The sequence below is a fragment of the Uloborus diversus genome, chromosome 5 (genome assembly GCF_026930045.1).
Source record: "Uloborus diversus isolate 005 chromosome 5, Udiv.v.3.1, whole genome shotgun sequence".
NCBI lineage: Eukaryota > Metazoa > Arthropoda > Arachnida > Araneae > Uloboridae > Uloborus > Uloborus diversus.
This window is the reverse complement of record NC_072735.1, coordinates 106732260-106744625: the sequence shown is the minus strand read 5'-3', so window position 1 is coordinate 106744625 and position 12366 is coordinate 106732260. Positions and strand designations below refer to the sequence as shown.

At 32.2% G+C, this 12366-nt stretch overlaps 1 protein-coding gene across 1 annotated transcript in view; it reads right to left on the bottom strand.

Moving 5' to 3' along the window:
- Positions 1–3405: 3405 nt before the first annotated feature.
- Positions 3406–12366, bottom strand: part of LOC129222633 (probable G-protein coupled receptor CG31760) — a 49100-nt gene continuing 40139 nt past the window's right edge. Inside the window, exons 9-10 of the mRNA XM_054857163.1 lie at positions 5288–5431; positions 3406–3624 (exon numbers count right to left, since the gene is read on the bottom strand). Coding sequence (XP_054713138.1) covers positions 3406–3624; positions 5288–5431 — 363 coding nt within the window. The remainder of the gene's footprint in view (positions 3625–5287; positions 5432–12366) is intronic.

The window sequence follows — 12366 nt, the reverse complement described above, 5'->3', positions numbered from 1 at the left end:
TATAATACCATACGTTTCAAAAGTAGAAATAATGTCACGATCCCTTAAGAAATGCTTCATAACCGACCATCGCGACCCACAGGTTGGGAACCAGTGATCTAGATGACACAGTTCATTAAACTTCTTTTTGAAACTTTAGTAGGAAAGTAATAAGATAAGTTGTGGATTCTTATCATTTTAGAAATTTTTAACCGTAACGGATAAAAACTTAAGAGCACAAAATTTGCAAAAGCTTGTATGCAAGCATTTCGTATCCACAAAGAACATCAAGAAAGTTTTTTGGTCCATAAGCTCATTTTTTAGCGTTTAAAGAGACCCCAACATAACCCAATAACTAGTTTCTTGTAACACAAAAATTTGTGTACGTTAGAATTTGAAAATTTTGCACTTTATTAAAGATGCTTTCATCATTTTTGTTTTCAGTGCAAAAGTCATGTTCTGCTTTTTATGGATAAGTTTAAACGTTTTAATGAGAGCTTTCAACTTAAAATATTCATGAAGTTCCAGTATTTTAACAACCTTAATAATAAATAATAACATTAAACACTTATTTGCTTCAAAATAATTTTTGCAAAACAGTAAATCATACTATATCTTATATTTATCAATTTTAACCACAAATAAGAACATTAAAACACTTATTTGCTTCAAAACAATTTCTGCAAAACAGTAAAACATACAATCTAAATAAAAGTTATTTACTTAGTGCTATAAACGTTGTATTGCTTGGTTATATGTATAATACTACACGCTTGATATTGATATTGCCTTGGATACTGTAATCAGAAAATGTTCAAAATTAGTATCTTTAGATAGAAAACAAAACCACTTATTTTCATGAACAACGTTTAACATTGTCCAAATATAATTCACATCACAATATTTTTGGAATGATAGCACTCACGAAGTTTGTTATTGTTATTATTATTATCATTATTATGACGGAAGGCAAGCACATCTACATATTGAAATATTAAGAGATTTTCGTGTAAGACATGCACTTCAAAGTCTAAAAAAAGGCAATAAAATATCTTATTCTGATCTTTCTTAAATACAACATTTTTTTACTAACCTTTCGAACGACGTTTGATATTATACATTGCTAAAAAATTCAAGTATCACCACACTGCATTTATACCTTCATTTCTAAAATTATTTTCTTAAACTATCTATAAAAATATCGAGCTTTTCATCTCAGAAGATTATTATATCACAACTTATTTGATAAATTTGTTCTGATTCTTGTGTTTTATTTAAATAAGATAGTTAGCAATAAAGAACAGGAGTTTATCATACTTTAGCATGTAAAATGCGTCTTAGATTCTTTTTAACCCATTTCATTCTCTTTCTTTGTTTCAGTAATAAACAAGATTTTGTAGGAAATTGATTGCGTTTCGTTGTTTCGTAAAAATCTGTGAAAGCAGAACAAAATTTTGTTAAAAATACCATTGTATTGATATATGTTTCATTAAAGGAATTCACCCATTTATTTTCGGGGAGACGGGGCAATAAGAAGAAGAAAAAAAAAATTAAAACATTATAAATTTGAAAGAAAAGAAATCAAATTTACCATATAAAGGTGAAAAAATCCTTAAAAAAAAAACTTCGGTAGCTTTTACTTGTTACCAGTATTTTACTAACAAACTTTACACCGTTTTAATTGTTTTCCAATTAAAAATAAAAAAATAAACAAAACCAAAAAAAGTTCGCCAGTTCTTACCAAAAAAAAAAGAAAAAAAAACAACAACAAACATCTTATATTTCAATACTAATTACATGTAACCTTTAAACGAAAAGCATGAATAATAGTTACTTAAGTAACTTTAATGTTTTCTGCTTTGACAATTCTAGAGTTGTCTCTAATTTCCCCATTTTTAATTTTTAAATCTTTTTCTCGGATAGTCTAGTCAAATAAATGGGTGAAATTGAAAGTTAAAGGAGTATTTGAAGTCAAGACAATACTAAAAAAACATTTTCAAAAGGACTAGAAAAATTGAGCGAACAAACATATGATACAAATAGGATATAAGCTTAAATTAATTTTCAATTAGATTATAATTCTTTCGGTAAAAATAATTGCACGAAAACATACACAAAATATAATAAATTACTAGTACAACATAAATATTCTAAAGCTTAGCAAAAAACATACAGTAAAATTGTACTTCTATAGATCGAAATCTTAACTAGAAAACATTAAAGCATCCTCAAGAAAACCAGCTTTAAAATATAGGATTGCCTTTACTTTAGTGTCCAATTAGTACTCCCCTTCAATCGTCTTACATTTACGTTTGAAGGATGAAATGGGTCAAGAAGTTGAAGTGATTACATTTTGGCATAAAGTCAAATCTAAACTTCACGTATTTTGCTTTAAAAAAACAACGAGAACTGAGACAGACCAGTGTGCTCTTTTCGCATTCCTTCTGACGCAACATACAGAAAAAATGTGTACATAACACTTTACATTTCTGCATTGGTGTTAAAAATTTCAAATCGTACATGGCGTATGACAGTCTAAAATCTTAATAATTGGTGTTATCACTACTATTGGTATCAAAGAATTTTCTAAAATGACGTAAAAGGTCTAAGTGTCAGTACATGCTGTGAACTTTACTCACAATGAAAAAACAATTTAAAATATATATATTTTTTTAACTTCCTTTTTGAGAATGGTATGTAAATTTAAAAATCTGTTGCAAATACGAAATAAATGATATTTTTCATTTTTCATGCACTACTTATTGCAGCATCAAATTTTGTACTTAATACATGTATCACAATTATGTAATTCCCTAGATTTTTAAAAATTAATCAATAAAATTGTAAAATGATTATGATTGTTTAAAAATATTCGTGAATTCTTTTGGTATTTTGGAAATACCATTAGGGATAGTGTATGAAGTCTGTATTATTCCATATTTAGTTTTATCACTTCTTTTCCAAAGTCACCGCGGAAACAAAAAATCTTTTAATGAATATTTAAAGACGAGAAGGTTATTTTAAAAAGAAGATTAAAGATAATTCAGTTGTTTTTCTTCTGTAAAAAATTACATTTTGGTTTGACACTTTCGATATACTAATTATACATTATAGGTATAAAAGAATAATGACAAAACAACGAGTTTCTAAATTTTACCATCAAAGAAAACCCTTCAAAGCCAGTTAAAATTCTGAAATTTACTTCTTATTTCCATTTACATGGAAATTTCTTCTTCAATTCGCCATTTTTCCTCTGAGAAGACTGCTCTAGTTGCAGATCTTCAATCTGAACCACGGAGCACACAGCTCCGCCATTTTCTGCTAGTGAAGAATACTTCCACGGTGCAGATGGCAACAGCTGCAAAAAGGATGTTCTTTCACGTTTGTAGCCATTTTCTTTAACCAAATATTATTGCGCCTGTGCTTTCACACTTTTTCACTGACGAGTTCGGCTGCTGGCGAGATTCTGGAGCCAGGTGAATCTGTACTTTCGAACTTCATGTATATGTTTTTGATAACAGGACTCTGATTGCTGGTCGTTTGGCTAAAGAAGCCTCCATGTTTTGGCTTCAGGTGTCGGTTGTTCACCTCCATGTGTACGATTTTCATGAATTCGATTTGCGAAGCTAGCTTCTGCACCTCCTCCTGGAAAGAATAGTAATTCACAAATTAACACACCTCATAAATCATGCAAAAATATACTATGAGTAAAAATCAGGGCTGCAGACTCAAAGTCGGACTGGTTTTGAGTAAACGAGTCGTAGTAGAAGATTTTAATGTTCCAGAAGTTCATATCCGTCATTTTCCTTCCAAGTCTGCAGTTCTGCCAAGTTTGGCCGTGGTGACCTGATCTGTAAGGTGTCGGACTCGTAACCGGAGGTTCGATGATAGCCAGTCGACGCTCCTCTGTGCTCGTTAATGGTGACTGGGGCACAGTAAATATGTTCGCGGCCAAAAATTCCTCCAAGTTCCCATTCCAAATCAAAACCTTCCGGAATGCTGGGTCAGGTGTTGCTCGGCTCCTGAGTTGTCTTCAGGGTACCATCCAACCAGCAAAAACACAAAAAGTGTTTGGTATGGTGGACCCTGAAGTGTAGAGAGAGAGAGAGAGAGAGAGAGAGAGAGAGCTCTGCCAAGATTATGGAATCGAAGTCAGACTGATTTTGGACTAATAACAGATTCGGTCATTTTCTCTCCGACTCTGCAGCCATCATAAAACATCAAACTACAATTTCGTGCAACTATTCCAAGGACAATTAGAGCCTTCTGTCGAGGGCCAAAAATGTTCATGAAAAAATGGCCACGTAAAGCAATGGATTTGATGACTCATTATCTATCGATCTCAAAAGGAATAAAACTAATGCCGTTTTGCAGCAAAGTGAAATCTTTTACCTATCTTGACTGTTGCATAAAGAGCATCGATCCTATTTGGCAAAGTTGCATTCTTTATACTTAAGATTATGACTTTCTAATCTAATAGGCTCAAACTTTTCATTGTTAAAACTCTTTGTGTGCAATAATATAGTGATTGTTCTGCTGATTTGTTTTACATGTTCTTTAACAATTAGGCTGCTGAATCATTAAGTTGAAGAATTATACTGCTACCTCTGCTCTTGTTATCAAATGAGCATTTTGTAAGGTAGACCGCGGCACATTCGTCAACAATGTTAAGTTAGTGTTAACCCTCTGTAACACAAAAACTCGGATTTATTTGATTTTCTGCATTTGATATAATAACAAAAGCAAAACAAAAATTGCCAAAAAAAAAGTCAAAAAAAAAAAAAAAATGTAACACTTGTATGTAATATAATAAAGCTGAAATACAGTAAAACCCCTCCTAAGGGACACCCCTCAAAGGCGGACAATTTTTAATTCCCCAGTTCCAAAGCAAATAACATTATTAAACGCCTGTCCTGCGGACACCTCTCTATTGCGGAAAAAAAATTGTCCCGTTACTGTCAGCATTAGAGGGATTTTACTGTATTTGCCTTTTTCATTTTTTAAGGTATTACACAAATATCACATGCAAAGCAATATTCAATCCTTGTTTGGAGCTTTCACAAATACTGAGACTTTTAATAAATCTTGACAGTCGTTCCATTTCCGATAAAATGGCACCAGTTCGCTGGTTCAGTCAGTAGACCTCGTGGGTTGAGCACGTTATAAATAATTTTAATCAACTTTGCAGGCGATCGAAAGATATGTTGCTTGCAGCCTACACTATAATAAAGTGGATCAATGACAGACTATAGTGGTTTGAACCCACTGCAAAGTCACAGATTTCGCAGTGAAAAGCAAAGTCATTTACCTTGAGCTCTTCGTTTTCTTGATAGAGATCTTGAGGTTCTTCATAAACGGGACCCACTCCGTTCAGAGAGAAAGAAGCAGTGACTCCGCGGGCGCGAGCTCTGTTGTCCCACACGTCGCCTTGTCCTTTGATAACTCTATAAAACTGGAACAGAACAACAATTACATGAAGTCGTTCAGATTGCCAAATACATTAATTGAAAATAAATAAATGTAAAATTGGCTTGTGTTCAGTCTGAAAAATTCAAATCAAATTTTTGTAATCCAGATAGAGATAGAAACCTTTTAAAAAAACATTTAAAACAGTAAGATTATTCTTCAAAAGATTCTTTTGAAGAATAATTAAACACACACACATGATTTTACATCTACTCCAACTGTTGAGTACTTGATTAAATATAATAAAAGTATAAATAACGCTCTCAAAGTAATTAAACTGAAATAAAATAACACTAAAATTTGGACAACGATACTTAAAACTTCCATTAGAAAACAACGTTTACTAAAAACGAAAATAATCGCAGCTTTTATTTACTTTAAATATATACGCACAAATTATTTCATTTAAACTTTCTTCAGCAAATTACCCATAAATAACGTTTACAAAAAGAAAGAGCCAACAGTAGTCTGTTGAAACATTATTTATAGTCGACAACTAATAAATAAATAAATAAAGTAAAAAATAACAAAAATCGAATGAGTTGAAAAGGGGAAAAATCAAAAAGATGCTCTCTCCCTCATTTGCAGCATATCTTATTGTAACTCTATTATCTTCTTTCTATATATTTAAATTTCACAAACTTTTTCAAACAGCAATAATCTCTTACTTAGCAATCTGTCGCTTAGCAGATTTTTTTTTCTTTTGATCAAGGAGGGGGGGGGGACTTTCTGTTAAAGTCAAAACTCAGCCTTTCAGAATAATAAAATAAATATAATGTTTAGACAGCGATTGCAAGTTTTGTAGCATAAGTTCTTTCATAAAAATGAATTTGCACTGTAACTCAATAACAATTAGTGCTGACGTAAAAAGTATCATTTTCTCATTGTGCAAGGTACAAACGAATAAAAGAAGTCATGAAAGATCAAATGAGTTTTTTGGTCTTAACGTTTGTTTAATGATTGCCTTTTCTTTCATAATACTTCCCCGGGCCACCCATAAAGTTTTTGATAGATTTTTTTTATTATGTTTTCATGTTAGACTTTTCTATAAGCATTGAGTTCTTTCCACATTATTATGGAACTCTAAAACAATTTCATACGCCATGAATTGTTCTTCCATTAGTGCTTTTCCCAAGCACTTGGGATGAATGTAATTTTGGGTAAAAATATAGCAGTTTGTCAACATGGAACATTTTAATAAATGTTACTGAAATTTGAACCTTGTGTGAAAGTCACATGACGGTCACATGAGGATCTTTGAAGTGTGATGATCACAAAATGTCACCAAAAAGTCATCCACAGCTTGTAGAATCCTACGAATGTCAGTCCACGGCGACGTGACAAAGTGAATCGTTTTATCCTCAAATAAGGAACACCGTAATGTGGTGGTCTCAAAATCCTCACATACCAGCAATGATGTTATTTATAAACATGAATTACTTAATAACTGAGAATGTTTATTGAATTTTGTATCTATTTTTACTTGAAAATAGCTGAGATTCTTGATACTGTCTAACCATTGATTGTATGGAAAGGCTAACATCTGGTTTACGGCGGAAATGGACGCGTCTATTATCTTCCAGGGATAGTAGTTTCTCTGCTATAAATGTGCGCGTTTTCCTCTTAATTATTTCGACTCAGTTTTTTAATAATGACAATTTATTCACTGAAATAATTTCTAAATCAAAACAATATTTGATCTATATTCTCACTCAAAAATTAATTGATTTATTTTGTTTGCAACATAATTTGGAGCTTACCATTATACTGTTACATTTCCGAGCGAAATAAAAACATTGTATCTTCTTTTTGTTGTTTCATAGAAACTCATTTTATTTACACTCATTTTCACCTTAATTAAGACAATAAATGAATAAGTCCCCAGTGAAATTATGAAACGCGTGCGTCAAAATCCCATCGCTATTTTTCCTTCTCCCCTGCTTGATTCATTCAGATGGAATCGTCTTTGCTTGGCTGATTGCCAAATTACATACAGTCTGTGGTCAAACAGCAGTTTCTCTTTTTTAACTGTTGACAATTTTCTGGTACCAAAAAAGTTAATATTGTTTGCCAGAAAGGAACAATTGCACAAAGTTATGAGACCCGAAATTTCAACTATCGAAAGATCTCCCAACAGGCAAATGCTTCACTCAAATGAAGAAGCAATTTTCACACGTCATACCTTGACGGGTGATTTTCTAGTATGAAATAATATGCTTTAAAATGTATAACTAACGTGGAAAGATGTCTGTGTATAACATCACAGTCGCTTTTCTGGCACAAAAGATACAAATTCAGCTACGCATTATAAAAAGTAGATCGAGGAACAGTGTTGCTAAGGCAACTTGACATAGAAAAGAAAGAGATAAAGATAGTTCGTGTAATACTCTACTAGTAGGAACAATTAGAAAAAAAACAACTGTCTACTTTAAAGTTCAATATTTGACCGTTGAAGATCAACTGAAAACAATAGAATTCAATGAAATAAACCCCAAAAGTATCAAAATTATATTTTAATTTTATTTAAACTTTTCATCGATTGCAAAAATTTTGATTAAAAGTTTATAGACACGCTAATAGGATTCCTTTTCCCTTATAACGTTTCAAAATCTTTCTCTTGCTATTCAAAGCTTTCTTGCAAGTGTAACAATATGCTGTGTATCTTCATTGGGTTAGTCAACTGTATCAAGCGATTTCCACAATGGGGTCGTTTCCGAAATTTCCGTGTATTTGTTTCTGAAAGAGCATGCTTAAAAACATAGGATCAGACCATTTTCTAAATATTCGACCAAGTTTAGTATTTTTTAACAATTATTTTAATCGGTGCGCAGGTTCAATTTCATTTCTTACGCTTCTGCCCATGACATCACAAGAGATGAATTGTCATCCACTGATGCCATCAGCGTATTTTTAATTCGCTTCTTTGCTCACATGTAGTGACAACGATATGGTTGATAGCAAGCGTAGAGCGCAATATTTAATTCGCTTCTGAATCATCATAACTTGGGAATGCGGTAGACAGCAAGCGTAAATATTCAGCGTACCAGTGGAAAACGACCAAAGTACATTACTTGTGACATCATAAAGACCACGCCTTGTTTGAAAAATCGGACATTTAAAAAAAATAATTAAAAATTAAAAGTTGCGTTACTTAATGCACCCATTCTATCAAACCTATACATCTGGAACTTGTTGAGAAACAACGACTGAACGCCAAGACTTCTTCAAGATAAAAAATTAAGTGATTCATGTTAAAATAATTATTTTGAAGCTAGAAAGTCACCCGTCAAGGTATGATGGGTGAAAATTGTTTCTGCATTTGAACGAAGCCATTGCCTTTTCGGTAATATTTTGATGGTTGAAATTGCAATCCTAACTCCAGTGGATTAAACCTAAACTCCAGTAGGTAGCGTTCATTGTTGACCATTTTTTCGTTTTTTCATTCCCCTGAAATGACACAGTCCTAGCAGTAAAACGGTTAAGTTACAGGAGCGAGTTCAGCCTTGTCACAATAAAGCCTTTCCCTGTATGTTAAATTATTAGCAAAACATATTATCAACTTATCATGCCGTGGCGCGAGTTTCATTGTTGAAACACGCGGGTTAATCGATCTTTGGCTATTATTTATATGAGGATGAGAATGAAGAGAGCTTTCATTGAATCGCCGTAAACTATTGGTGAGTTCCTTTAAAATGAGGAAAAATAATATTTAGTTTTGCCATCAGTATAGGTAAAATTAGAAATGATAAACGTTTGATCATTAGACTTTTAATCACAATTTAAATTTTTTCACAAGTGGTATCTCTCTTGGTTCGGCATGCAATAAGATACTTATTTGAATGCTGCCGTGGGAAGGTAAAGAGCAGTATCTGCAGAAACGAGTTTTTGAGATATTTTAAAAATCGCTTTTTGGATTTCATACTAAGAAAAGGGAAATGTTGCAATTAGACATTTTTTTCGTGCTTTATTTTCATCGGAATAAAGCCACAAACTTGCCGAATATGCAAGCTTGTACAATAAAGCTAAAGTTTAGTAGAGGATCAAAATGCAAAAAAATGAAAAGTGAAAAACTTGCAGATATTACCTTTTTCCTTCCCACGGAAGAATAATGTGAATTTTCTCTTTTCTTTAATGTAAAGATTTTCATAGATTCTTTGTCTTTCGCATGAATGCGAATTCGAAACAAAATATCAGTTTGAGATTCAGAATCTAGAAAACATAAAACAACTAAAAAATATCTCAACTTCATCGTATCGTTGTAACTATATAAGAAATAAAATAGATTCTCTTTTCTTCGATGTTTCATGGCGTTCTTTCAAACTTGATCCTGAAATTCACTTATGAAGACACACCATGAGTTTCACCTTGCTCACAAGACCATAATCAAATCGTATTTTATCGATCTTAACAGTGCCTCGTTTTTGAAAATATTTTTCTTCTGCGTGTTTCCCTAAAGTATAAAATAAGATTTGTTATTTTGAAAGTGCCAATTTTTTACAATTTTTGTCTTTTTAAAATCTTTTGTCATGGTTGAGCGATGTCTTTCGTTCTTTTTATAATTTCCTTTTGTAACATTTTCAATTTATTTAGCTTTGCGAATAACTATTGGCATTAACTCTCATTTGCTGACACTTCTACTTAAACTTATGAAAAAAAAGTGCTTGTTTTTCAGCACCTTTTTTTGGAAAAATTATACAAAACCAAATAAATAGTACTTATTAGGGATGCACCAATAAGGAAATTGGCCGATTATCGATTACTGCTTAATCGGCCGATTGATGATCATAATAATTATTTTTAATGCTACCGATTCCTCCGTCACTTTTTAACTTTTTTTTCTTCTTTTATAATCAAGTTGTGTCATCAAAAGCTGAGGTTAGGGTACCAACGTAACCTTTAGGGAATGATCCTGATTTTCTTTAAGAAATAAAACGAAAATGTTAGAGGGAGTGGGGAGAATTAAGAGGAGGGTCCAGTGGGATCATATACACATTTGTTTATTTCTGTTACATTCTGAAATAATATTAATAATGTAAAAATAATAAAAATTGCTGCAAGGTAGATGGTATGAAAAGTGTATGGAATTGGGGGGGGGGGGCTAAGGGGGATTAATAAATTTAAAATTCAAAACTGAATGTCCAGTAATTTAATTATTCTTTGCAGTGTCATGTGAATTTCAGCTATGAAAATTATTCTACGCACTTTCTAAACTATTCGTTTTTACACTGTACAAATTACACAGCAAATTACGTTTATTTATTGTCCATAAATGTTTTTGTTAAAACTATGCTTAAAAAATTATTTTGAAAAAAAAAAAATTCCGCCGATTAATCGGCAAAATCTGGCCGATTGTAAATAGGCTGCAAAGTGGCTAATTATGACCGATTAATCGACACTGCCTATTAATCAGTTCATCTTTAGAGCTTACATAAAATGACGCTTTTATGAAAATATATTTAAATACAATTGCTAAAAATAAATAAATAAATGAATAAAATAAACAGTTTTTTCAATTTTAGCTCCATAATAAAAGTGGTTGCGGTGAAAATGCTGTACTTTAACAGAACTTTTGAGCTACCTGTATTGTGCAAAAATAAGCTACAAAATGTCAATCGCGGGTTCAAAATTTCCCAGATGAAACTCCGAATTTTATCGAGTTATAAAATACGAATATGTAAATCTGGGAGGATTGCTGTGCTTCCAAGAGTTTCGCGCGTTAGCGATTAAGAAATGAGAGTCCCATAGTTTGAAATAATTTAATTTTATTAAGATAAATGACGAATGAGGAAAAATAGATCTTCATTGCTACTCAAAACTACAGTCCCTTTTACAATTTCTAATTTCTTGCCTCGGTAATTAAAAAAGTTGAGGCAGTTTTGGGCTGACAGTTGTCGTTTTTGACAACTTAGCGGGTATAGTACGACTCTGATAAAAAACGTTTGATTTTGGAAGAGTTGATTTCTAGTTGGTCAGGAAGAGGAAGATTATTTATGTAGACACGTCCAATAGCACAAGGAACAATGATTTGGTTGTGTAACATATGTGATATGTTTTTGACAGACTTATGGCCTTTTGAGTCCAAAAATTAGTCAAGTTTAGTCTTCAACTCAAGTTTTATAGTTACATAGGGATCAAAATGACCCATTTACAAAATATTGTACATTTTTGGAAAATATGAGACAAGATAAAAGAGATTTTAGGAGAGCAAAAATTACTTACATTGCGTAGACAAAACAAGAAAATCCTTTGAGTTACTGATAAACATGAAATTATAATAGATTCCTCACTGAAAATTAGATTTTGCCTTGGCAGAGCCAAAAACTAAAATTGGTTACAATCATAAATAATAATATCTTGGAAAAGGAACAATTAATTTTAATTAAAAAAAGTTTTATATCAACCGAAAGGGAGTAGTCGAGTTTACTGTGATATACGCTGTCCCGCGGAAAGTGGTCATGTTCACATAAGGAGTAGAGTAAAATTCTGACTTGGTAAAAGAAAAGTAACTGCAGTTTTTTTGATATCACCGAACTCATCAATTTCAAAACAGCTAAAAAACCTTTCTCAAAACAGTTTGTGTTACAAAGTATTCCCCTGTGTAGTATACGAGGGGGGACCCAAAAATAACCGGATTTTTGTTCTAAAATATTTATATATTAGTTTATTCACAAAATTTCTTCAGTCTCCTTTAAAGTGTTCACACTTAGATGCAATACACTCGTTAATTCTTTTTTTCCCACTGTTAGAAGCTCTTTTGGAACTCTTTAACTTAGACCATGTCCAGTGCCCGTTGCGAAGCAGTTTTACAGCCTCAGCATCATCAAAACGTTTCACTTTCAGAATTTTTTTAAACCTTGGGAACAGAAAAAGATCACAAGGGGGTAGGTCTGGTGAATACGGGGGTCATGGAACGACTAGCCA